Consider the following 27,297-nt stretch of genomic DNA (forward strand, 5'->3'; position numbering starts at 1 on the left):
GTTAAGATAAAAATACAGCTGGAGATCTGCCTCAGAGCCACTCTGTGGGGCTGTGCACACTTTGTAGGAGACAAAAAAAAAAAAAAAAAAAAAAAGTTCCTGAAAATTAAATTCCAAGAAATAGTCCCATTTATGTTTTCTGGAAGCTTCTTCGTTCCCTTTTCCATCCCACACCCTTGGCTCTGTCAGAATGGGAAAAGAGAACCAAAGAGAATCAGGGAGGTCAAGCCGTGTTTCTTTTTGGGAGTAGGCCCTTGAGGAAAAGGTCTAAGGTTTTGGTCCAAGTGTCAGGGAGCTCTGATTACACTGCTAATTTGGGTAAGTAAGAAAAGGGTATCTTTGTTTTGTTTTGGTAGAGCAATAAGAATCAGGGAATATGGGAATATGGGCTGGACAGATGGCTCAGTGGTTAAGAGCACTGTCTGCCTTCAATTCCCAGCACCCACATGACAGCTCACAACCTTCTGTAACTCCAGTTCTAGGGGACCTGGCACCCTCACAGAGACACACATGCAGGCCAAACACCAATGCACATACAATTTAAAACAATTTAATCATAAAAAAGAAGCAAGGAATTAAGAAGGGACAAATTAATCAGCAGGAACATTTGCCCAGGGCTGGAAATCAGAATCTAGCTTGTGCCACCCACAAGCCCCTCACAAGCTGCAAAGTTTGGGCAGGAGATGCTGTCAATGTCACCCCAAGGGCTCCTTATGCCATTCACATGCCCCTGTGTCCTTCCCATGAAGCAATCATGGGCCCATTCAGGGAACCTGAGTCTGCCATGTGAGGCCCTCCTGCATCCCCAGGGTGCTGGGAAGGGGCTATCGAATCTGAGTTTGATATTATCAGTCACTGAGGTCCCGCCGGCAGCAAACTGGGCTGTCCACAGGACAAAGTGTGCTGGCATTTAGCATCTGCCTGTCAGCATGAGACACACAAGGTCCACCCAAGCAAAGGGTAGGTTTCTGCTCCCCTTATGTCATCACTCCCTCCCCTCTCCCCAAGGGATGATGGGGATGCAGCCAGCGGCATCCCCCCAGCGCCCTGTGGCAGCCCGGGAGACCGCTGCACTGCGAGGCCAGGGGTCCCCAAGCTGCAGGACCTCACCTCCCTGGGGGAGCCTGAGTGGAAGTGGACTTTGGGGAAGGAAGGCTGTGTCCCAGATACAAGTGGCCATACATCCCTCTTCCTCCAGGGTCCTGGACACCTATCATTTCTTCCCTGCCTCAGATCCCTACTTCCCGACAGGCGGGAAACTGGCAAAGGTTGTGTTCTTCACACGGTGGCCAACTCAATGTAAGTGGTTAGCAAGCAACAATCTTTTTTTAATGAAAAACAGAATTGAGGGTATCCCAGGTCCTAAGGCTGAGAACTCCTTCCTGAGACTCAAGACATGGGTCATGTGACTGACTGGTGATAGAAAGCACTGTTTCTATGGACAACAGGGCCACGAGGTCTGGAGAGCAGCCAGCACACTGGGGGGGGGGGGTCCTGACTGAGCATCACTCCTTCCTAACCCCAGGGCAGAAGAGAAAAGGGCATGCCATGCACAGGGGCACGCCAGAGACTGACCATGTCTCCCCCAGCCTTCCCAATGCCACTGCACTAGTGCCTGCTCCTGGAAAAGAAATCTTTGGTATTTCCCCACCCTGGCCGTCCCTGTGCAGCTCCCCACAGATAGAGCGAGTCATTCTTCTGGGTAAGAACAGGACATTCTAGGCTCGGGCCCGGCAGTGACTCACTGTTATTCAGAACGGTGACACAAAGCCTGTTCACCCTCTCTCCCGAGGCATGCAAGACCCCTTCCTCTCTGACTTTGAAACTTCAGAGGGCAGAGGCCTTAAAGAACAGATGAGAACTCACTGGGGAAGCCAGAGAGGCAGACCATAAAACAAAGAAATGAGGCACTAAACTTGCCTCCTGGGTGGAATGTGAGTGGTGGCTCGTGGGCTCCCCCACATGGCCAAAGGTGGAAGCTCACCAGCAGCTACACCAGCCAGAAAAGGACCCCAGGGCATTGTGGGTCCTTTCCGGTGGCAGAGGGGTAGCTCTCTTGCAATAGAGGTGTTCTGTCAGTCTGGGCCCCTGGGGGCCAGAGGAAGCAGAATTTTCGTAAGAATGCCTTTCATCCATCCAGAGCCCCGGCTCAGGCCACACTGCACACATCTCTAGTGCAAACACAGGTTCTTTTCCAGGCACGGCCTGGGAGAAAATACACTCAATCAAAAGGAGAGAAACAGATTTCCTGGAAGACACTGAGACTCTGTGTGTGAGGCAAGGACTGTGGTAACCCTTCTATGCCCTACCTTGTCCATGTGACTAACAGGAGGCCGAAACCGAAACTGCGTGTGCCCTGAGACACTTGCTTTATGTTTGTTGTTGGCTTTCTTTAAAAAAAAAAATAAAAATAAAAATTCAGAGACCCCGGAGGAGGCTGAGTTGGGAGCTGTGTCTATCCTGTTCCCAGTGGTACCAGGCTAGCTGTGAAGGAAGTGGTGGAGAGTCAGCGGCCAGGCTTGGAGCCCTAGAGAGGTAGTGTGATGTGAGCCGGCTACAGCCTGCCCCCTAGTGCTGGGAATTGGTCACATACGCCCTAGAGAGAGGCTATGAGCTGTAGTCACCCCCAACCTCCCAGGGGAAACAAAGAGCCCTGTCTACATATAGATCAGAGACACCTGATGGTCCAGTGATGGCAGAACGGTTCTCAGAGGGGAAAGGGAGCACAGGTCTTTAGATGGGGCGGGGGGGGGCTGACATGGCAGTGTCTGTGTCCCCCCCCCCTTGGTATACAGGGAGAAGGGCAATGGGGAATGCTGAGGACAGTGGGCACAGAGCAGGTAGAAGCTGCCTGAAGGAGGATACACAGAGGGAGGAAGGGATTCCAGAAGAGGCAGGCTGCCTGGTGCAATCTGGGACCGTTTCTACTCTTCTTGCCTGGCTCGGAGCACTACATTGACCCGGAAGATCCGCACCCTTCTCCTCCCACCCTGGCTCCTCTTCCTACAGAAAACAGTCCAGGGATCTCCGGCCAGTCTTCGCACACCACACTGGTGAACTTGCAGCCTCCTCCCTGTCATGTCCTGTGTTGTAGATACTGACGAGCAGCTGGCAGAGGCTTAGAGTTTCTTTCCTGTCTGAGTTCCGAGGCATCGCCACAGCAGGGGCCTGAGTTATGCCTGCTTTTTTTTTTTTTTTTTTTTTTAATGTCTAGGCACCGTAATTGCACAGAACCAGTGGACCCAGGACGTGGGGCAGGGTTTTGTCCTCCCTTCTCTGGGGCCCCACTCCGGCACCAGGCTCCAGACAGCAAGGCACACTGGGTGAATGAGAGAAGGCTTGAGAGGGACTAAGACCGGGGAGCTCCTGTCACCCCAGAAAGGCCTCATAATCCATGTACCAAACCAGCTGACCAGAAAGAGGCAGAACACCCGAGATGGGCCATTTCTTAGGCTCGTGGCCCACACGGCTCACCAGCATGGTGATCTCACGTTTTGTCCTCCCCATGACCAGGACGGCTACCTTCTTGGCACGGTTGATGAGTGGCAGGCTGAGGCTCATGCGTTGGTGTGGCCTGAGCGGGCTCTCAGTCAGTACCACCAGCTGATCACCATCCAGGCCGGTGGGTGACTGTGGGAACAGGGAGGCCGTGTGCCCATCAGTGCCCATGCCCAGCAGCACCAGGTCGAAGCTGCTGTTGGCCACGAGGGCTGAGATCTCGCTGGCATAGGTCTGGGCGCCCTGATCCTCTTCGGCACAAAGCCGCTGGTGCAGGTGCACCGGCATGGGGTGGATGTTGTAGTAGGGAACCCTGACATGCTGCAGCAGGTGAGTCTGCAGCCCCTGGAAGTTGGACTCTGGATCCGAGAGGGGGACACAGCGCTCATCCACCAGCCACAGGTGCGTATGGGCCCAGGGAAAGCTGTAATGCCCTGTGGCCAGCTGCTGGAAGAGGGCAATGGGGCTTGACCCACCGGACAGCGCCAGATGGAACTTGCCAAAGCGTCGGACGGACTGTTCTGCGGTGACCTCAATGTCACTGGCTAGCTTAGAGATGAGCTCCTCTGGCCAGGCTGTGATCAGTGGGCTCTCTCTGTACTGGGCCCTGAGGACCTGGAAGTCACTGGGCTTTGGGACTGACCCTAGCTCTGGCAGCAGCACCTCTAGCGGCTGGGAGAAGGCCAGCTGACCGCCGCTGAACTCAAAATCCAGCAGGTGTCCGCTCTCCACTCCCCCTGGGTAGAGGCGTGGGGCTTCGAGGGCCAGGCTCTCCAGTAACGGGGTCCAGAAGACCCAGGAGGCCAGCAGATTCTCTGTGGTGATGAAGGACTCCTTCCGGCAGTGGAAGATGTGAGACAAGAGGGTGGAGTAGGCGTCTTGCTCCCGCACAGGTCTATAGGCATAGTAATCAGACAGAGGACGGCCAAAAAGGCGGAGCCCGGGCTGGTCCTGCACCTCCTCCCAGCTCTGGGTGGGCAGGTAGGGCTTGAACAGGTTCTGGCTGACCAAGATGGCGGGGTGGCCCAGCTCGCCATGCCCAATGTAGAAGACGATCTGCTGAGGCAGGCACTGGCTCCGCCCCGAGGCCCAGTGTCTCTCGCTCTGGGTGCAGTATGCCTGGTTCTTAAACAAGATCCGCACGTAGCCCACCCTTTCGTCCAAGGCCTTGCCCGACACCAGGATGAAAGGAACACCCTCCCAGCGCAGGTTGTCAATGTGGACAAGGACACCTGAGGTGGAGAGAGAACAGAGCGTGACGCCGAGCCTGAGAGCGGGCTATGCAGCCCACGTTGCTCCCGCCCTGCCCCTGCCTTGCAGTGCCTTCAGCCTTCTTCTTCCCAGGCAGGGGTGGCTCAGCCAGTGGGGTTAATTCTATGGCCACAACACCAGCACTCCAAGGTCCCTCTGAGAGACCTGGTCTAACCAGGATTGGAGCCCGCCATGGAAGGTTCCGTGGTGGGGCAAAAGGGGTGAGAGGCACATTGGATCTTGACCGGTAAGGGCGATGCCTGAGGAAGGGCAGCTCTCTTTGTGTGAAGCCCCCAGAATGGAAAGCAAAGCCAAGCATGGGTAGAGGCCAGGTGGGTGGGGGGTAGGTAAGGAGAGTCTGTGGAGTGGGAGGAATACGGGCATGTGTGTGCGTGCGTGCCACAGTCACAGATGCCGTGCTGAGGTCTCGCCTTTTCACCTGGCCTCTTGCATCCTCGCCACTGAGGACAATAACTGCACTGGCCTGCTGGGAGTGTGAGCCCCGAGTGAGAGGAGGTAAATGTGCCGAACGGCATCAAATGGCCTTTATATACAGGGGCTGGCTCATGCCCATTGTCTCTACCTGCTAGGAGCCAGCCGCTCTACCCAAAAGGCTTCTGGAACTTTCCAGGTGGCTCTAGCAGGTTATCTGTCGGCCAAATGTGGTATCTGTCCACAGGGACATTCCTTGGCTGTGGCTGGACAGATTTGCGGTATTATGGAAGCTACATACACGGCCCACGAAGGTGGCTCCTATGTGAGCCCCACAGGCACGTCCTCAGAAGACCTTTCTGGGACTGAATGGAGGCTGATGTAGGTGACCGGCAGCTTCAAACTGGCAGAAGGCCTAGGGGGTGTTGATCGCCATGTACTGAGCAGTACTGTTGTCAAGATTCCTGGGAGTCCGAGCTACCAGGCTTCAAAGGGCACTGGGTGAAAAGCTGCCTCCAGCTGGTGGTGACCACAGCTGCCGGCCCTGGTACCTACCCGCAAAGGTTGGTGTTAGGCTCTGGAAACTGTCTGGCTTCTGCAGCTCCTGACGCACCTGCCCACTGTAGGCCTGGTACTGGCCCAGGACGGCACTGCTCTTCTGCAGTCCCCTCAGGGCCTGGAAAGCCTGGAGCTTGTGCTGTAGCACGGCGGCTGAGTTGCTGATGTTGTGAGGCAGCTCCATGGCTACCAGCGTGAGGATCTCAGTCAGATGGTTCTGCAGCGTGTCACGGATGACACCATACTCCTCATAGAAACTGGCTCGGCCTGAGCGACAGGGGGGGCGTTGTCAGAAGGGTCCCCCGCAGCGGTAAGACACTAACTACCCCCAACCCATCGCTTCTCCTGGCATCCTCATTCCTTCATCCAAAGAACCCATGCCAAGGTGTGCCACAGCAAACCTCAACAGGAGACAGGAAAGGGGCCAGTCGGGGCAACCTCCCTCCATCAAAAACTACTCTAAGAGGAGGGATGGGCCTGCTGGGGCTGGGCCTGTTCAGGAATTGTCTTGGGAAGATTCTAGTCTCAGGGCTAGGCAGAAACATCTGTGGATCCTGGCTAGCCTCCTAGCCTGCCTCTCTCCCTCCCTGGGCACTGGCCAGCCGGTGGAGCAAACTGGTCATGGGGAGAGGAGGGTAGTGTGGCAGAGAAAGGAGTAGGAGTGACCCCCAGGCTTGCAAAGGGAGGCAGGGTGAAGAGGGGACAAGAGGGGGCGGAGCTTGGCAGCACAGCCTTGCCTAGCCCACATGTGGCCCTGGGCTCCAACCTCAGCACCACAAAAAAGAGACACGCAAACAGAAAGTTGCTGTACTGTGTACATCTCCTCACTAGAACGCAACAGCATACTGATTAAGCACACAGACATGTATGACAAGAGTAAAGAGAATCAAGGGCTGGCTGAGATGGGGGAGATGACTCAGCCAGCAACACACCTGTCATGTGCACATGAAGAGCTCAGCTCACATTCCTGGCACCCATGTAAAAAACCGGGTGTGGTGGTGCATACCTGCAATGACTCCAGCCCTGAGGAGATGGGAACGGGGGCACCCCAGTAACAGCTGGCTGGTGGCAACGAGAGCCTAACTCCAAATAAATAATGTGGAGAGTGACTGAGGAAGACACCTGTCTCCGCACAAGCACACGTGTGTACACACGTGTGTATACACACACGCACATACAAAAATGCACAAACATACAAACAGAAGTAAGCACACTCAATGTTGGAAACAACAGAGGACAGGATATAGGATAGACTCCAAGGAGGCACACAAGAGCTGTTGAAGGGCTTTTAGCCACTGTGGGAGCTGCAAGGATGACCGTGGGCAAAGGCACCTGCCGATAAGCCTGACAGCTTGAGTTCACACCACCGGTCCCACAGTAGAAAGAGAAAATGGCTCCCACAAGTTATCACCGAACCTCCACATGTGTGCCATGGCGTGCACACGCCCACACATGCACACAATAGTGAGTAAATACATAAGTACATGCTAAAGGGTCTCTGAAGTAAAGCACTGTAGGAGCTTGGATGGGGCAGATTGTATTTATCATGCTTGAGGCTCTGGGCTCATTCCCAGGGGAGCAAACAAAATATTTAAATTAAAACCTGTTTGCATTTCTTATTACACCGTTATATTTGTCTTGCATGTATCTTCTAAGCATTATTTTACCTGGAATCTAGTTAATATTTAATCCAAACAAATAAAGGGGAGGCTTGCTCTGAGCAGGCTGAGCAGGCACCCTCAGTCTTCAGAACCTGCCCTGCTAGACAGACATGGTGACTATCTGGAAATAGAAAAATTTAAATAGGCAGTTGTGGGGCTAGAGAGAAGGGTCAATGGTTAAGAGTTCTTGCCACTCTACAGAAGATCCAAGTTTGGCTGCCAGAACATTCATCTATCTGAACTCCAGCTTCAAGGGATGTATGCCCTCTTCCGGGCTTCACAGGTACACACTCACATATATAAACATCACACACACACACACACACACACACACACACACACACACTTAAAATAGAGCCAGGCAGTGGCGGCCCACACCTTTAATCCCAGCTCTTGGGAGTTACGCCTCTGTGAGTTTGAAGCCAGCCTGGTCTACAGAGTGAGTTCCATGACAGCCAGAGCTACATAGTGCGGCCCCAAAATAAAAACAGAGTCCTTTAAAAAGATATACTTCTTTTAAAAATGATAGCTGTGGGGAGCTGGAGGTGACTCAGCATTTGTCACTCTTCCAGAGGACCAGGGTTCAGTTCCCAGTACCCACATGGTGGCTCACAGCCATCCCTAATTCCAGTTCCAGGGGACATGCCGCCCTCTTCTGACTCCTACAGGCACCAGGCACTTGTGTGATGCACAGACACAACATATTCAAGCAAGATGCTTGGACACATAAGACAGAAACAAATCATCTTTTAACAAGGTACTTGCATCTTATGATGGTGTCCATTTAAAATCTGCTGACTCTGAAGAGCGCTGACATGACATCTGGTGGTTGTCACCAGAGGTACAGGGTAAGGCGACAATGGACTTCACTGGGCCCCAGCGAGATTTGAACCTGGCTAGTTACAGCCTCAGGAAGAAGCTGGCTGCTGGCTCAGCCTGGCACCCCCGATGGCAACCCTGCTTCAGAGCTGCTCAGACACGGAAAACCCATGCCCGATAAAATCAATGAATCAGAGCAGACTCAGGCAAAAAGAGGACGCCATCGGCTTTAGGAACAGATGAATTTTTGATGGAGAAAGAGCACCAGAGTCCTTAAAAGCCCGCGATCTGCTTACTATTCATTAATTTCCTAAATCCCTGAGTGGTCCCTTTCCTATTTTTATCCACCTGCTTCTTGATTCTGGGGAGATTGTGTGCCTAGGGTTTACTACCTGCTGAGTGGAAGAGAGCAACCTTTATTCCTTCATTTCAAGCTTGGAGGTATGTGGGTGCCGGTGTTTAGCACAACCCGTGTATTTATGGTCTCAGCTCCCAACCCGGTCAGTTAGGAAGGACCAGGGCTGTGGCCTGGGTCACACATGAAGGAGAAAGAGACCACAGAGAGACTGTGGGACTCAGCAGCTGAGCCGGCAGGTGGAGGCCAGGTGCTAGCACTCACATAGTACTCAGTGTGCTGGCTTGGTCCAGGAACTGATGGTTTTCCCCTAAAGGGGGTCTGTACTGGCTTTGCGAACCCTTTTCCAAGGTTAAAGGGTGCCAGCTAAAATCCACATTATTGAAAAGAGAAAGTAGAAGCAGCATGGCCAACTTAAAGAAAACCCTGTGAACTCAGCTCCTAGCTGTGCAAGTCCAGGATGGAGCGTGGCTTTGCCTTCTCATCCTGCTCAGTCTAAGGGATGGAAGATGGCTTGAAACTGCTCGCCAGCTTTGGCCCAGTGACTGCACTGTAGAAATATACTAGAGGGGAATAGTTAATGACGATTATAAATATTCTAGAAGGAGAGACTGGCTGCACAATATTGCAAAGTACTAAAACAACACTGAGTCACAAATTTTAAATTGTGAATTTTACAGAATATGTGAATTTGACCTCAGAAAAAAATTTCAGGAAGTACTATTTAAAATAGCAAAATCTGGAAAGACAAAATGTCTAGTTATAGAATTTATACAGCATATTCTGTGATATAAATAGAACTGAACAAAAATACAGAACTGTTAAACATATATTATGCAGATTGTCAATATACGGGAATGTAGATGGGGGTTAACTACGAAAGGACAAAGAGCATTATAGACCAATTACATATTGTCACACACTAAGCCAATGTTGGTTGGAATAGCCATTTTAAGATCATTCTTCTCCTGGCAAACTTGGAGAGCATCTCTATTTGTTAAGTAAGTCCATGGACGTTATCTAATTTAATGCGGGAAATCACCCAGAGAATACTACTATGGCTTCTCAGCACTATAAGAGTGGAGCTGAGGGTCACATCTCTGGAAGCGAGCCAACAATCCCCTCCCATTGATTCCTTGCTGTGGGAGAGCTGGGTTTCCCAGCCAAAATAGATATTTTAACGAAACAAAGGAAAAACTACCAAAAGCCAGCTGCAGTCCCTACCAACGTCTTCTGGGACCGCTAAAAATAAGGACAGAGGAGCAGAGGAGCCTGTCTGGCTGCCTGTTCTCCCTGTCGCCCTCACTAGGGACACGAGGCTGCAGCAACTGCAGCTCAGCCTGCAAACAGCACAGCAGGGACCCCGCTCTGCTGAGCAAGTGCCAGTGCCATCTGTCACAGGCAGCGGCAGCGGTAGCGGCAGTGGAAGGGAGGCAGGACGGCTGGAGCTACCTGGGAGGACCCTGGCTGCTTTGGTCCCTTGGTGAAAGGACAGGGCCTTCGCTCTAATGCACACATCACACCCCTTTCCCTAATGCCTGGGAGGAGACGCTGCCCAGCAAGGACAGTCTCAAGGCGTGTGTCTCCCCCCTCCCCCCCATTCCCCACCCCGAGGCTTCCGTGCAGAGGAAACGGAGCGAGTACAAGGCAGTGAGGGAGGCCAACTCCTGAGGCCTGGGCACTGAGAGGGCGAGGAACGCAATGGTTAGAAGTTTGGGTTGCGATGATCAAACCCCGGGACACAGACTACTGTCGTTAAGAACTGATTGCTCTGTAGGGCCATTTGGAGTCACTGCTACATTGCAGCAGGTGACCTGACCAAGGTCACATCCACAGTTCATGCTGCTGCATTAGGAGACCCCACTGAGGGCCCCAGAGCATTCATGACAGGAGCAGGGCATCCTGGGCTAAACCCAGGTCAGAAACTGCAGGGTTACTGCGGGCTTGAAGGATGGCTTCTTCCTTCCTCCTCCAGGGTGCCCCAGCCTCTGCAGCAAGCTCCACCGAGCCAAAGGCTGCTGCAGGAGCTGGGGAGGGGAGGGAGGGAGCTGGGGAGGGGAGGGAGGGAACTGGGGAGGGGAGGGAGGGAGCTGGGGAGGGGAGGGAGGGAGCTGGGAAATGTGACCACCCAGCTGGACAGGGGTGGGAGACAAAGAGTCACATGACCTTTCCCATGGCTGCTATAAAGCCGAAGGGGGGCGGGTTGTGACAGGGCTGGATAGCAGCCCCTACTCTCCCAGAATGCAGGGAACAGTTTAAACTCCCCCAGCATCTACCTCTAGGTAGGAGTAACCCATGAGTGTGGAATGTGGGGGTGGGGAGGACGACAGTGGACAGGGAACAGTTTGTGACTTTGGTCTTTTTTGCTTAAAATTCAGACTGTAGGACTCAGAATTCAGCCTTGAAACATTCGGCCTACACTGAGGCGAACGGGAGAATCACTCATCGAAGCCCAGCGCTGTCACCCGATGTGGCCACTTGGGCAGATCTACAGTTCCTGTCCAGAGGTGGGAAGAGGGAGGCCATGCTTGGCTCACCTGAACTTTGGCAGATGCCGCTTTAAGATGCCAAGAAGATTCCCAGCACCCCTGTGTGCTCACTGTGTGGCCCAAGTGGCTTGAGGCTTGGTGGCAACATCTCCCATAATCCACTGCTCTGGGCCTGTATCTACACCAGAAAGACCCAAACCCTGGCCAGTTGCAACAAAAACAGAATCTACAAGAAGGAAGTGGTAGCTTCTGTTTGTAATACCAGCACTTGAAAGCCCAAGGCAGGAAGATTTCTGTGGGTTCAAGGCCAGCCTGAGCTATAGTGTAAGATGGAGGCCAGCCTAGGCTACATTGAGAAACATTGTCTCAAATGAAACAAAATGAAACAAAACAATTGTTAAAAGGAAGTAAACCCAGATAGCAGGCCAGTCCCACACAGCCAGCCCTATCTGTTCCTAGCTGTAGGCCCTACCTATCTGTTACTAGGTGTAGGCCTTTGGAACAAGGGGAGCCTGGCCGCCTGGCCTCTCACTGAGTGGGAGAGTATCATGCTGGGGACTCAGGAGCGAGCAGATGAATCTACCTTCTACAGCAGCCTTGGAGCCAGAGCCCCTGACTCAACTCAACAAGTCCACCTGCCCAGGCATCCACCTGGCTTTCTGTCTGTTCCTCCGGTTTCTATTTCCCAACTTTCACAGGCACCTTTGCTGTAGCCTACCTGGCCCGTCTCCACAGAGACCCTGCAAAGAGTCCACAGAGGGTGTGCAATACGAGGAGGAAATGGACAGGAGAAGGGCAGGGTGTGGAGTGAGAGGGCCACAGCCAACCCCGTGCCCCATGGTGAGCACAGAGACCCCGCCTCCCAGCCTTGGCACGAAAGACCAAGTCCAGGCAGCAGAAGGTGGTGTAGGCTCTGCTGCTGGTTGGCTCAGGAGCGGCTGCTACACCTCCCACTGGATCCATGTTCTCAGGACCAGATCTGCAGCTCTGCTTTGCGGCTGAAGCAAGTAGGAGGAGCCGCGCACACTCCTGCTCCCACATCAGACACCTGGAAGGGCTCTGGAAACTTCCAGAGACATAGGCAAGGTCATCATGAGGGGCTGGTACCTGTTCTCTGCCATGGATCCTGGAGGAGGGAGACCCAGGACCTCCTGATGGACAGATGCCTGTCCAGGCCTGGTTGGGAAGTCCTGTATAGCCTCCTGCCCCTCACTCCTCACCTGCCTATCACAGTCTGCCTGCACCCTCCATACTGGAGTTTCTCACCCCCACCCTGCCTCTCAGAGGCTGGATCTCATCTCTCCCTACCCCCGGCCCAGAGCTTCTAGCACTAACTACACACACGGAGAGAGAGGAGAGAAGCCAGAGTTACCGAGAGGAAGACAAGATGAAGAAGAAAGAACAGATGGAGGAGATAGGAAGGACAGACCTCTACCTCTTCTTTGGTTCAGGAGCCTAGAGCTCTCTGCTCTGGCCAGGTCACTGTCACACTTTGGGGGGGTGGTAGCATACAGCCATGTGGGTTGGTGGCACTGGGCAGCGTTGGCAGTGAGAGCTGGAACACAGTGAGAGCTGGAACACAGTGAGAGCTAGAACACAGTGAGAGCTGGAACACAGTGAGAGCTAGAACACAGTGAGAGCTGGAACACAGTGAGAGCTGGAACACAGTGAGAGCTGGAACACAGTGAGAGCTAGAACACAGTGAGAGCTAGAACACAGTGAGAGCTAGAACACAGTGAGACCTGGAACACACTGAGAGCTGGAACACAATGAGAGCTAGAACACAGTGAGAGCTAGAACACAGTGAGAGCTGGAACACAGTGAGAGCTGGAACACAGTGAGAGCTGGAACACAGTGAGACCTGGAACACAGTGAGAGCTAGAACACAGTGAGAGCTGGAACACAGTGAGAGCTGGAACACAGTGAGACCTGGAACACAGTGAGAGCTAGAACACAGTGAGAGCTGGAACACAGTGAGAGCTGGAACACAGTGAGAGCTGGAACACAGTGAGAGCTGGAACACAGTGAGACCTGGAACACAGTGAGAGCTGGAACACAGTGAGAGCTGGAACACAGTGAGAGCTGGAACACAGTGAGAGCTGGAACACACTGAGAGCTGGAACACAGTGAGAGCTGGAACACAGTGAGAGCTGGAACACAGTGAGACCTGGAACACACTGAGAGCTAGAACACAGTGAGAGCTGGAACACAGCGCTGGCAGTGAGAGCTGGAACACAGCGCTGGCAGTGAGAGCTGGAACACAGTGAGAGCTGGAACACAGTGAGAGCTAGAACACAGTGAGAGCTAGTATGCAGCGCTGGCCTAGAAGCAAACTCCTTCACTGCAGCCAAGGACCTTGAACAGAGTGCCAAGCTGCTTCCTTCAGAGAAGGCCAGCAATTGTCCCCACCTCACATGGCTTCTAGGGACACAGTTAATAGTTAGCCTTTTGAATTATTAATATTATCATATGATTATTAGATGTAATAATATAATGTAGTTACAAATAAATGTAGTGATCAAAAATCTTAATAACGGGGCTGGAGCTATTTTAACCCTGCACTCAGTAGTTAAAAACACTTAGGGATCTTGCAGGGGATCTGCATTCAATCCCCAGCACCCGCACGGTGACAGCTCACAGCTACCTGTAACTCCAGTCCCAGGGGATCCAGCACACTCTTCTGACCTCCATGGGCACTGGGGATGCATGTGGTGCACATGTGTGTTCAGGAAAAATACTGACACACATAAAATAATGAAGTAAATATAAAAAATAGTTTTAATAATAATAACGGGGCCAGAAAGATGGCTTGTTGAGTAAAGGTGCCACCAAGCCTGATGGTCTCAGTTCAATATCTAGGAGTCACATGGCGAAGAAAGATCACATGACATACATGTGCACTGCACACACACATACATGCATGCGTACATGCACTCACGCGCACACTTCTAAAAATTTTGTAATAACGTTGTAGAATGCCAGAGCTCAAAGTAACCGTATCTGTCACCATCGTCAAAACATGCTCTTGCCAGAGATGTAAAAGTGTCAGACACACTGAGGTCACCACACTACAGGCACAGGCAAGTGTAACCTCTGTCTCCCGACCCTGCACTGACACCATTCATACAGCACTGTGTAAGGTGGGTGCCCTCCTGGAACCTATAACCGTGTGAGAGACAGCAAGGCCGGCACAGGACAAAAGCAGCCTGGCAGAGAGCAATGGCAGTCTGTGGCTTCCAGAGGGAGTGACCCGCAAAGGCCTCTCACAGGAAGAGCAAGGATACTAAGGTCACGTGAGAGGGAGGAGGGCATAGGAGAGGCTGCCAAGGCCTAAGAGCTGGCATCTCTGCTGCAAGCACAAAACTTCACAGCTGCAGTGACCCCCGCCACACTATCGTAAAACCCACGTCAGCTGAATGTATATTCTAGCACACACCTAGAGTCCCAGCATCAGGGAGGCAGAGGCTGGAGGATCACAAGTTCAAGGTCATCCCTGGCTATGTAGCAGTTTTGAGGCCAGGCTGGGCTATGAGACCCTGCCTTAAAAGACACATGCACGCACACACGTATGCACGCACATGCGTGCGCCTCGCCACACACACACATGCACACCTGGAGTAACCTCCAGCACTTAAGTGTCTGCCCCAGGTACATGTCACTGGATGAAATGCCTCCCAAGGCATCAGCGATGACTTGGGCTTTGCCATCGGGCACCCCGCAGGCTAGCCCACTAAACAGGGTAGCACACAGCAGGAGTCCTGGAGGGAGGTCACACACCAACAGAAACCATCCCTCCGAGCTGAGATGGCCATGGTGCACAGGCCTGGCTGGCATTCCAGACTGCAGGGCCTGGAGAGCCACCAAATACCAGGCAGGCGAGGCTGAGGAGCCCTGGGGCGCCAGACCTGTCACGCACCTTCTGCATCCACAGTCTCCTTCATGATAATCTCCACCCGCTCCACGTGGTGCCTGTTCCAGAGGCCATCCAAGGCCTTGCGGTTCTGATCGCGGAAGGGCAGGATCTGAGCCACGGCCTGTCGGGGAGGAAAACTGGTCATCCCAGGTTCTTGGGCGAAGGAAGAGGCTCTTGAGCTCCAGACCCCCTCACTTAAGAGAAAGCCGTCTGTGGATACCAGCTCCTAGCCCTCAGATCTCACAGCTCAGTGGAGGTACTCAAAACTAAACGACCTAACGGTTCGCAGCCAAGAAAGAGCATGCTGTAAATCAACTGTCCTCCTGTGGCTATAGCCCAGTGGTAGAGTGCTTGCCTCACATGCCTGAAACCCTAGGTTCAATCTGCAGTTCAAAGAGGGGAAAAATCAGAACGGGGATGAACTCTGTCTCTTAAGACTAACGTGAAAAACTTTAAACTGAATACATTTAATATTATTCCTTTTCATTTCCAGGCCAACGAACCCTTTTCATGACTGGCCCTGGTCTGGGGAACACAATTTGACACTATTGCCAGGACAGATACAAAGGGTTGGGTGGGAAGTAAAGTACCTGCCTGTGTAGTTGGTTCCCTTCCCAGTGTGTGGCCTAGCCCAGCAGTCTGGGTACCAAACAGCACGGACGCAGTGCACTCTGCGCTGGAAATGCTAGCGCTGGAAATGCTAGCACTGGATGAGCCCAGAGTGCTGAGGCCTCTGCAGAGTGAACTGGCCTTGACCTGTGCCTTCCAGGATATCCCTCCAAGCTCCTGTTTCTAGGCTGAGGAGAAACGTTTAGACTCTGGGATTCACTTCCCTTCTTCGGTTCTAAGTTGTTATCAGTGTTTGGCCTCAAGACAGACTTCAAGACGAAAAAGATTTTTATTTCAAAATGGCACATGAGTGAGGGGTTTTAGAAGCTAATTCTACCCTGTCTCGGGAAACCAAAAAAAAAAAAAAAAAAAAAGTAATTCTAGTTCTCACAGCATTTCCAAATGAATGCCAGATTCAGCCATCAGAGTCCCTGGACCACGTCTGTGGAGCAGATAGATCAACATGGAGGAGTCAGAATACACACCCTCTCTCAGAAGCCAAGATAGAGGAGAGTGGTCCTGCTGGCTTCCCTGATGCCTTCAGGAAGACCATGGGTGCTGGGGGTCCCCAACACTCTCTGCCACAATTCTATATTTGGTAGGAAGTCCCTGCTGATAGACCCCTGGTAACCACATAGCATGGCCATGCCAGGCTCCGAGCTGCGGCAGCTCACCTGCTTGCCCAGGTAATGGTCTACCCGGTACATCTCCTCTTCCTGGAAAAAGCTTCCAAGTTCTGAAGCCAGCTGCTGGGCTGAGAGGTGGTCATGGCCAAAGGGTTTTTCAAGAACAACACGCAGCCAGGCACCTGGGTGTGGTCTGCAGCTGCTGTTGATGTTGCGGGCGATGTCTGCATAGGCAAAGGGTGGCACAGAGAAGTAGAAGATCCTGCCAGCCTCCCAGAGCCCATCCTGCTGGACCTGGGTCTCAATGTCCTTGTTCAGGGTCTGATAGTCCTCGGCTGTCCTCAGTTGGCGGTACTGACTCAGCTGCAGAAACTGAGCCTTGAGTTCATCACAGTGACTAGGCGCCAAGTCCTTGGGGCAGGAGAGGGATTCCAGGGCCTTGTCCATGAGCTTCTGGCCCTGCTGGGGGGCTGTCAGGGCCGCCCCATGGAAGCTAAAACTGTGGCCCTTCCCAGCCTCATCCAGGTACAGCTGAAACAGCCCCTGCCAAAGATACTTCTTAGCCAGGTCCCCCGTTGCTCCCAGCAGGATTATGGAAACATGTCCCTTGAATTCCTGGGCTTGCAGGCAGCCCAGGAGGGCCAAGCACATTGCCACTATGAGCATCTTCCAAATGTCTTGGTGCCTGGGAAGAACAGACAAGGAACAAGGAAGATCAGACATGGCTCAGGAGGTTATAATGTGGAAGGTAACACAGCTAGGGCATCAAACATTTCCTGCCTGGCGAGAAATAGCCCCATGTTTCTTGGGGAAATGTTATAGTCAAGCAGCGTTCCCCTCCCTCCTGAGCAGCCTGGCCTCTGTGCCAGGAAGTCGGCGTGGAAGGAGCTTGTTCTGTAAGCAGGAATTGTGCCCGGCAAAATCCAAGGCCATTTGATGGATCCAGGGCATTCTGCTGCTAGGAGCACCAGAGAGCAACACAAACCACCAGGGAGACCCACAGCACTGACAGAGGAGGGGGCCACCTCACCGCGACAGCTAGCCTCGGCCATGAGCACGGGCTGGCGGGACAGCAGGGAAACCCTAGCCGACAGTAGCAGGCACCTGCCCAGTCCGCGGCTGGAAGTGGGAGAGGGCACGACCCCACACTCACCCTCTCTCAGCTTTTCCCCATGTCTGCTGGACTCCGTGACTAAATCACAACTAAGAGAGGCCTTGGGGGCCAGCAAGATGGTTCATTGTGGAGGAGACACACCTGCCCCCAACCCAACACAACAATGCTGAGTGTGATCCCTGGGACCCACACGCTGGAAGGAGAGGATCAACACCTGCAAGCTGACCTCTGACCTCCTCCATGTGTATGTGCGTGTACATGTGCACACATGCAAACACTGATAAATGTAATAGAGAAAGCAGAGGCTTTGGGGCGTGGTGGGGGGGTGGTTCAGTAGCAAACTGTTCAGTATAACAAGAACACTAATATTAATAGTAATAGAAGGTATGTGGTGGTGTAACACGCCTTTAATTCCAGCACTCAGGAGGCAAAGGTAGGTAGATCTCTGAGTTCAAGACCAGCCTTGTCTACAGAGCAAATTGCAGGAAAGCCAGGGCTACACCAAGAAAACCTATCTAAAAAACAAAGACGCAAACAAACCCAACAACAAAAGCAAAAACCACAACAAACAAACAAACAAAAGATTGTGCAGCCTGGTGTCTGAGTGTAGGCTCAGCTCCAGTCCTTAATAACCCGACAACTGACCTGAAGATCCCAGGTTCCCTCTGGATTGTGTCACAGTGGTGCCTCCATCACAGGCACGCTGCAAGAATGAAATTAGTCTACATTTGTACGACGCTCAGGGCAGTACCTGCTGCCTTTTAGCCATTGTTTACTGGAGAGCTGACAGTATAAAATGATATTCATACATGCCAATCACAAAACCACACGCTCTCAGTCTGATCTCACTGGATCCAGACCGGAGTCCTGAAGACCCACACAGGACAGTTTGACTACAGTCCCCTTTGCGCATGGGAAGAATGAGGTACTGTGAAATGGAGCTTCATAGTGGCAGAGTGGCGAGCTGTGTCCTTGCAATCGCTTTACTGGCCTTCCATTGGCAAACATGCCTTCCAGGCCGGCTTCCCCAGCCTGACTTGTGGCAGCGGCTGTATCTGAGAGGTCTAGGTGAAGTCACAAGAGCACCTGAGCATATACTGGGCTGGCCTTCTGCTCCTGCCCAGTGCTGTGTTTACGTGACCATAGCCCTCCGGGTCTCCACTGAAGCTGGGCTCTGGGAAAGGGCAGAAGGAACTGAAGAGGGCAGGAACCGTAGCTATGGAAGGAAAAGGTGCAAATAGGGTGCAGTATGGAGGAGGCACCTACAGAAACTGACTGAATACCAGACAGCATGAACAGAATAAATATGACCATACCGATGAGAAACTGGGGTTCAGAGCGATCATCGAACACGCAAAAGGCTCCACAGACTTGACCAGCCTACCAGCACTATTCAGTTGGGATTAAATTTGCCTCTGTTTGCCCCAGCTTCCTCTCCTGTTGCCCCTGTATCTATTCATTCTCAGATACATAGACAGACTACGGCGCATTGCATTTTCCTCTGCTTCCCAATTCCTGTCCTTGGCACCTGAGCCTTTCTTTCTCAACTGGCAACAGCTCTGCCCCGAGGGAAGGAAAAGTCTGCAAGGTCAGTGCGGGGGAAATCTGAAGCCCAGAGAACAGCCTGGAGAAGGAGGAGGCGCCAGCTGGCAAGCTGCATCCCAACTCCTGACCCGGCCTGGGAGCCAGGGCTCAGGATGTGCTGGGACACAGAGAAGCTGGGAGTCTCTGTCTCAGGGTCTGTCGGGTGGGGGAGCCCAAGGCCACCTCTCTGAAGACAACCGGGATGCATGGCACCTGACCCATACTGTCTTCCTGTCCTCTACCACACCAGCTTTCCCTCACAGCATGTGTGCTCCCGACCTCGTGCCCAAGTAAACCAGTCTCCTCTCCTGCATTGCCAGGCCTCCTGAAGCAAGCAACACTGGCTTTTCCAGAGAATTGTTTACAGTGTGATTGCTAAATACCTACACGACTGCTCTTTCTGAAATCAGTGTGGGTGGCATATGTGTTACTTATTTATTTTTTTTTTTTTTTAGTTTTCTTTTTGTTTATTCTTTGTGTCTTTCATATCAGGCCTCCCGAGCCTACACATCCACCCCAGAATAAAACAAAATAAAATTTAAGAGAGAAAAAAAAAGGGGGAAGGGAAAATTGTCATGGAAGCTGCAGTGTGACCCAGGGAGTCACACTGTAAACCCCCTTATCCATACGTTTTTCCATGCAGACGTTCATTACAAAGAATCACTCACTGTTCTGGTTCTAGGCCCCTGTTGGACCCTCCCTAGAACCCTCCCTGCACATCCTGTTGCTGCTCTGTGTCATGGAGATTCTACAGTCCTGGGTCCACAGGATCGACCCCACTCCCACACCAGATCACAGATGGGGTGGATGTTGGGGTGGGCCAACACCTCACCCTGGTTCTGGGCCTGGGTAGTTGCATGGATGGTCAGCCCACCAGCTCTCCCCAGTCTTCACCACCAGGGGGCGCTCTCCAGCATTGCCCTGGCTAGCTCACCCCTTGTAGAGATGAGCAAGGGGGCGGGGCCTTTCTCCTACTTTCCCATCTTCAGAGCCACTTCTCCCACACCTACACCTTTAAGGCCAGCTCAACTGTGTTGTCCAGGCAAGGTATCGAGGTCACTCTCTTGAGTGCTGCAGCAGATAAGGGGCAGGGCCAACAGCCAGCTCTTCCGCCTGTGGGTGTGGATGGGCCCCCTGGCGGGGGCTGGTATAAATGGATAGGGGCCTGGTCTACAGAGTGAGTTCCAGGGCAGCCTCCAAAGCTACATAGAGAAACCCTGTGTCAAAAAACAAACAAACAAACGGAAATGCAGATTCTGGTGGGTGGAGAAGAAGGAGGAGAGGCCAAAGCTGATGGCCAGGTCCAAGGAGCATACATTGAGTTGCCAGGTTCCTGAACACTGAGCACAGAAGGCATCAGTGTCCAAATGTACACGCCTGGGGCTGGATAGTCGACTTGGCGAAAACCACTAGCTGCCCCCAGAGTTCAATTCCCAGCGCCCACATGGCAGCTCACAACTGTTTGAAACTCCAGGCCCAGAGGATCCGATGCCCTCTTCTGTCCTCTGCAGACACCAGGCGTGCACATGGTGCATACAAAACATCCATATACAAACAAGGAAAAATAAAATATGCACACGCCTGGCCTCCTACTCTCATCACCAAGTCAGAGCAATCCTGCCTCCTTAGGTTCTTCAGTTCACCCTTTTCCTTGTCATAAATGGCTTCCAGTAAGTTCTGTGGTGACTGCGGTAGCCAACATGAACTGGGCTGTTCAGCTGTACTGCCTCAGCCACTGCTTCTGACGTGATTCGCATAATACAGTGAGGAGACCAGGAGGAGGGATGAATTACAGAGCCATAAAGTCCAAATTACCATGCTAACGGTCTTTCTTAGTCACAGCACAAGACCCTACGCACTGGGCTTGACCTTCCTTCTAGCTGCAGGACCTTCAGAGACTACTTAATCCACTTGGGTCCTGACCTTTTCATCTGTAAAACACACATGGCAGAAACCAGACATGGTTGATCATGCCTGTGAGGCGGGAGAGTCAAAAGTTCAAGGCCAGCTTGGGCTACAAATGGAGTTTGAGGTCAGTCTGGACAACTCAGAGAGACCCCTGTCTCAAAATCAAGAGTGAGAAAAAGTCTGACGATCCCAATCAGTGGTAGTGCATTTGTCTATCATGAGTGAGGCCTGAGTCCAGGCTCTAGCACATAAAAACGAAGGGAGGAGAGAGAGAGAGAGAGAGGGAGGGAGGAAGAAAGAAACCATGACAGATTCTGTTGGCCTGAAAGATGGAAGGGTTGTATAAGATTAACAGAGATGAGGTATGTGACCCAAAGCAAAGCAAAACAAAATAAAAACATGCACAGCCATGCCTGTCATCCCAGTAGTCAGAAGGCTAAAGCAGACTTAACAAACAACAAACAGACACACTCTCTCTCCACCCCCTAGCCCCCCACCCCCATTCACCAACACACACACACACACACACACACACACACCGCCCCGGGTAGATGAGATGGCTCAGTGGATAAAGGCATTTGCTACCAAGAAACATGATGACCCAATTTTAATCCCTGGAACCAGCATGATAGAAGGAGAAATCTGACTCCATGAATTTGTTCTCTGAGTCCTGTATGCACAAAGGCAAGTAAATGGGTATGCATACATGTAATACACACTAAATAAGAGTAATTAAAAACATTTAAAAACGAATACTAGACAGATATTAACTAATTAGACTACTTAAATAGGCCAGGTATGGCCCCTGGGAGGTGAAATGAGGGAGGTCAGGAGATTCAAAGACAGCCTGCAATATAAGTAGTTGGAGACCCTGTCTCAGGAAAAAAAAAAAAAAAAAAAAAGGAAGGAAAAAGGTTAATTAAATATAAAGCGACTCCCTGCCCCAGAGTGCACAGCACCATTGCTGTGAGAGGTACTAGGTCATTCCCCTCACCTCTGGGCTGCAGAGCCAACCCTGCTCAGTGCCCTGGGGAGCAAAGCCTGTTACCTACTTCACCTCCCAGGATGAGGGTAGTGAGACCTGGGCTCGGCTCTCCTCCGGCACTGCAGAGGCTACCCTTGAGGGTTTAAGAGGGTTCTGCACAAACGCTCCTCTCTCTGGGCTCTGCACTGAGAAGGTTCTGTGAAGCAGACCTACCAGAACTGTGTGCACGATGCTGGACGCTGGTCAAGAGGCAGGAAACCAAATGCCCACTTAGGAAATTTCTTCTCCCTCGCTTTCTTCTTTGTCTAATGGAGTCATCAGTCCCAGAGAACCATCACTAAACAGTCCGAGAAGCTGGAGGAGAGGACACAGACGTCAACACCGACACAGAAAAATGCCATTCTCAAGAACATTCTTGCCCTCATCCTAAACAACCACACAACCTTGAAGAAGGCATTTAACTTGCCAAGGTCTCAGCTTTCTTGCCTGGGAAGTGAACTAAGTATTCCAGGTATTTTACTAGCCCTTGGTTCTGTGCTTTTCCAGGGAGGTTCCCACCCTACTAGCCAAGAGATGCCACTACCTTTCTGTATAGGCAGGGAAGGGCTAGGGACACAGAGACCTGTAGAGGGCCACAGGGCCAAGAAATACAACGCCAAATTTACAACCTGGTCTACAGAGTGAGTTTCAGGACAGCCAGGAATACACAGAGAAACCCTGTCTCGAAAAGCCAAACAAACAAAAACTAACAAAAAGAGTGTAGAGGATACAATTTCATATCTAAAAAAATTTATTCAAAAAACAGCTGGAACAGGACATGGTATAACTCAAGCCTACAACCTCAGTCCTTGGAGTCAGGAGGCTTGTGAGTTCGGGGTTAGCCTGGGCTATCATATCAAAGGAAAGAAAAACAGGAAAAAGAAGAGAGGGGTAGAGGCTAGAGAGGCGGCTCAGCAGTTTAGAGCACTTGTTGCTCTTGAGGAGGCCCATTCCCAGGACCCACATGGCGGCTCACAAGCACCCCGAGTTCCAGCTCCAGGGGAACCTACACCAAGCATGCACACACGGACATGCAGGCAACATACTCCTACACACATAATAAAATAAGTAAGAAGGAGGTGGAGGCAGAAACCAGCAAGCCAGGCCGGCCTCCTCTACATAGCTCTGACAGGCTTATGCTAGAATTGGGACTGAGTGTACACACAGAGATTTTATCCCAATACCCTTGGCTCTCTAACTCTCCATCAGAGAGTGTCTCACTCGTTGGACAAAGGCCCGGCTAACATTCCAGAAGGTGAAAGATTGGCTTACCCTCACAGGAAAGGAGAACCTGGCCAGCCAGCCCACAGCTGTCCCTGCCCAGGCCATCAGAGGAAGAGGCACGGGGCTGGTGCTGGCTAACCACAGCAGTTACCCGAGGTAGTCGGGGTCATTACCTACCCCCAATCCCTTTCCTAGCTCTCACAGATGCTGCTGTTGACTAAGCTGACTCCTGGGGGTGGAGCTAGGAGAGGGGATGGTCCTCAAATCATAGCCCAGAAAGCTGGACTTATTAAAAGAACTGGTAAGGAAACAAGAAGTCCAATGAAAGGACACTGGTCGGTTCCCTCTAGCTGGAGGCCCCAGTCATGCCAGACTCACCAGTCAGGCAAAGAACAGAATCCCCACTGCGTGTCAAGCAACCTCAACCAACCTGGGGACCTGGGCTTCCAGACCGTGCTCTTCTTAAGAGCCCTTTCTTGGCCTCTTCTGACTGTAGCTAGACACAGTGAGGACACCCAAAGTCCCTCTGTTCCTGTTTGCAAGATTTGATTGCTAAATTCCCGGATTTCTCCCAGCTGGCTGTCAAGGATAGCCATTACTAAATCAAAGTTACATTAATGAATAACCAACTGAATTCTATTAAGAACAAAGGCCAATACACACGCAGACTATCGTCTCCTAAGCATGTGACCACATTTTTTTGCCGTCTATATACTCTTGATGCTGCTGAATAGGGGGACATCTATCACACAGACACTGGCAAAGATCATACACCAAGCTCCCCAGCCCTCACCTCCAGCTGTTCAGAGTTTACCAGCTGGTTGCTATCTGTGTGGCCAAGCCTGAGTTTCCAGTTTGGACTCCCCCACCTCACTTCCTCTGATCCCTCTGCTCACAGTTGAATGCTGACTAGGCTTAACCACATCAAATCCAGCTTTCCTTCCCCTCGCCTCCCCTCCCCCCCCCCCCCCCCCGCCCATCCCTTCTGTCCTTCATAGAGGTGAGAACTCTAGTATCCGCTGCTCTGCTTCTCTGATCTCTCAGCTTCCACCCCCTAATATCTGACTCTGGGTTTTTATTATTAAGACCAATCAGAACTCATGCTACATTAGAGTATGACAATCGATGGGCCCTCTTACTCTGGCCACAGTGCTGTGAGGTAGGCACTACCATCCACCGTTTGTGTAGCGGTGAACTAACACAGAAAGGTAAATTACCTTGCTGAAGGTCAGATAACTCAGAGGTGATGGGATGTGAACGGAAGCATTTGGTTCTAGAGCCAACCTCCAATGCCGCTCTAAAATGTGTGGCTAAAGGCTGTGGTGACTGCTCAGCGACTGAGAGCACTTGTTCTTGCTGAAGACCCAGGTTCGGTCCCTAGCACCCAGGTGATGGCTTATAACCACCTATGACTGCAATCTCATTCCCAGAGGATCCAGTGACCTCATTTGGCCTCGGCAGGCACTGTACACTCATGGTGCTCACACATGCAAACAAAAACTTGTGCACTGAAATAAAAATAAATCTTAAAAAAAAAAGGAGAAAGAAAATACGTGGTTATATCCCCAAACAACAAAATACCAGGCAGCAGCTTGGTGTAGCATTACTGGTTTCCCCGACAGTGGCTGCTCACAAAAGCCAGACACTACTCTCGGTTGCCATGTTACTCCAAACGCTAATGCCTCTCACTGGTCTCTGCTAAGGCCCCATGACTCGCATATCCTCCTTCTGAAACTAGGAAGGCACGGAAACCTAAAAGGCCCTGTGGGCCAAGGCACTGCGTATACGATCTGGGACTCAACTCTGCCTCTCTGCAGCTGGGACAGCCTTTAACCTCTTTGTTCCTCAACCACAGAACAGAAAACAAGTCCACTACAAGCACACAAGAGCACGATCCATGTAAGGCACTCTGGCACAATGCCTGGCAAGCTGTAGGCCCTCACGAAATGGTAGTTTCTACCACTGAACATTAGCACCATGAAGGCCCTTCCCACAAAGCCTCAAACACAATTCGCCACCTTGCTGCAGGAAAACTGTGAGGCATGGATCATGAGAGCTCCACTGGTCCACCTGGCCACACTGATGACAGAGCAAAGAGCTGCAGGCTGAGATGGCCCTTTCTTAACTCTTGAGAAGTCTACCATCTGGCCAGAAGAAAGGAGTATGATCGCCCAGTGTTGCAGAACATGTCTATAGCCCTACAACTCAAGATGCTGAGGGAGAAGGACTGAGCGCTTGAGACCAGCCTGGGGTACAAAACAAGACCTTGACCCAAAAAAACACAGCAGGGCTGGAGAGATGACTCAGCACTTATGGTGCCTGATTCAATTCCCAGCATGCCCATGGCAGCTCACAACCATCTGTAACGCCAACCCTCACCTGGCCTCCAAGGGTTCCAGGCACACATGTGATACACAGATATGTATGGAGATAAAACACCCAACCACACACACGAAATAAATAAAATTAAAACAAAACAAATGGGTGGGGGGTGTTAAGGGGAGGGCTGGAGAATTTGCTCAGCAGCTAGTAGCACTCACTGTTGACCTAGATTCCGCTCTTAGCACCAAGATGACAGTTCACCGCAACTCCTTCTCCGAGGGTTCCAGCTCCCTCTTCTGTTCACCATAGGCATGTGAATGTATACACACATACACAAATAAAATAAACAGGGCTGGAGAGGTGGCTCTGCAGTTAAGAGCACTGGCTGCTCTTGCAGAGGACCCGGGTTTAATCCCTCAGGTCCACATGGCAGTTCAGGAGAGCCCAGATCCTCTTATTGCTTCAATAAACACTACACACACTGTATACTTACACACATGCACGCATACACAGTACTCATACACACGAATTTCTTTTAACTCTTTAAAAAATAGCATATTATCTGGAAAGAAAGGAAATTTAAGCCGGGGCTGTAGCTCAAAGGTTTGGTGTTTGCCTAGCATGTATGATGTCCTAGGTTAAAAAAAAAAAAAGTCACCGAAAAGTAAAATGAGTAAGGCTGTAATCTGGTAGCCTTAAACCTCTGGCTTAATTCTAGATTATTTTCCCTGGCTGTAAAACCTTATTTTAATGGCTGACCAGAAGAAACCAGATCAGGGAACAAAACATACTTTGTGAGGACATGGTGTAAGGGAGCTTCCTGTCTTTACAACCCAGGACAGCTGCTCCTGGCAGATCTGGAGAACTGAGCCACAGACGGATAAAGCAATCTTCGCAATTCCCCTTTATGGTTTTATTTTATTTTGAGAAAACATTCTTCGAACTCAGTGATTTCCCTGCCTCCGCCCACCTCCCTCCAAGAGCCATGATTTCAAGTGTATGCCCCTCTTCAGCAGGTGCTTTTCTGTGTTGTGTTCCCAAAATAAAGATTAGCCTCATCAACTCAGATGCGTGCATCACGGCAGACTATAAAATCCTGGTTTTCCAACTGGTTACCTTTCCAGGGCCGTGGTGGAAGGTGGACTAGATACTGAATCAGCTGTGTGGAACTTTCAGTTCTTACTTCCGGCTAAGCATTCAAGGCTGGGAAGGCTGACTTTCAGAGGCCCCATGCCTCTGGAAAAGAATTTTCTGGGTCGGTATGTAGGAAACGCTCATGCGATAGCAGCTGCCAAAGTTAAAGCCTTGGGAAATCACCGGCTCGCTCTCTGCAGCACGTTCCGGGAAGCCTAGGGACAAGGGCGCGCTGGGCCCCCAGGGCTACCGGGGAAGGGGCCTGCCCGCCTCCTACTGGCCCACCACCTAACTGCACCGCATCCCCAGGTCCTGGTGGGGTGCGGTGGGGTGCTGATGCCTTTATTCCGCGGAAGGAGGGGTGTGCGTGTGGAGGATCGGTGACTCGGGCGAGCACCGTGGGACCCGAGCCACCCCCCGTGGCCGGTTGGCTGGCATGCTGTCGGGTGCAAGAAGTGCGCAGCCCAGAGCAAGCAGGGGGGTGCAGCTTACTTCATCTCGCTCCTCCAGGAAGTGGCCCGGGCTGGCTAGCACGACAGACGGCTGGGGTGTGGGGACATGCGACCCCCTGCCCGCGCTTCGTCTTCAGCAGGTGCGCGCTTCACTCGGGACCGCGCCTGGGCGCTCCGAGAGCGCCTGGGCGCAAGGCCAAGTCCAGCCCGGGAGGCGGCAGAATTTCAGGCTGCGCAGCGACAGAACCCAGCGGGCAGGCCTCAGGCCACCGCGGCCCCGCGCGGCGCTCACCCGGGAACCAGGAGCGCGCGCAAAGGGGCCTA

At 52.0% G+C, this 27,297-nt stretch overlaps 1 protein-coding gene across 2 annotated transcripts; it reads right to left on the reverse strand.

The window, feature by feature from the left end:
- Nucleotides 1–534: 534 nt before the first annotated feature.
- H6pd (hexose-6-phosphate dehydrogenase/glucose 1-dehydrogenase) lies at nt 535–27,297 on the reverse strand. 2 transcript variants are annotated; one of them, XM_051173782.1, is made up of 6 exons: nt 27,014–27,297; nt 22,016–22,156; nt 16,260–16,896; nt 14,980–15,097; nt 5,737–6,006; nt 535–4,730 (listed from the first exon to the last, which is right to left on the reverse strand). In XM_051173782.1, the coding sequence occupies exons 3-6, from the start codon at nt 16,875–16,877 to the stop codon at nt 3,370–3,372; spliced, it is 2,367 nt and encodes a 788-aa protein (XP_051029739.1). In that variant the 5' UTR covers nt 16,878–16,896; nt 22,016–22,156; nt 27,014–27,297; the 3' UTR covers nt 535–3,369. The 2 variants fall into 2 exon arrangements, with proteins under 2 accessions (XP_051029739.1, XP_051029740.1); XM_051173783.1 differs by lacking the exons at nt 22,016–22,156; nt 27,014–27,297 and adding an exon at nt 21,875–21,895.

This window comes from Phodopus roborovskii, unplaced genomic scaffold (genome assembly GCF_943737965.1).
Source record: "Phodopus roborovskii unplaced genomic scaffold, PHOROB, whole genome shotgun sequence".
Classification (NCBI taxonomy): domain Eukaryota; kingdom Metazoa; phylum Chordata; class Mammalia; order Rodentia; family Cricetidae; genus Phodopus; species Phodopus roborovskii.

Bases quoted from the DNA above. Each gene is read 5' to 3' on its own strand.
- H6pd (XM_051173782.1), bottom strand. From the start codon at position 16,877: ATGCTCATAGTGGCAATGTGCTTGGCCCTCCTGGGCTGCCTGCAAGCC. The intron at 15,098-16,259 runs GTGAGCTGCCGC...CCTCCCCGACAG, and splicing joins ACCATTACCTGGGCAAGCAG to GCCGTGGCTCAGATCCTGCC. The intron at 4,731-5,736 runs GTAGGTACCAGG...TCTCCACCTCAG, and splicing joins CCTAACACCAACCTTTGCGG to GTGTCCTTGTCCACATTGAC.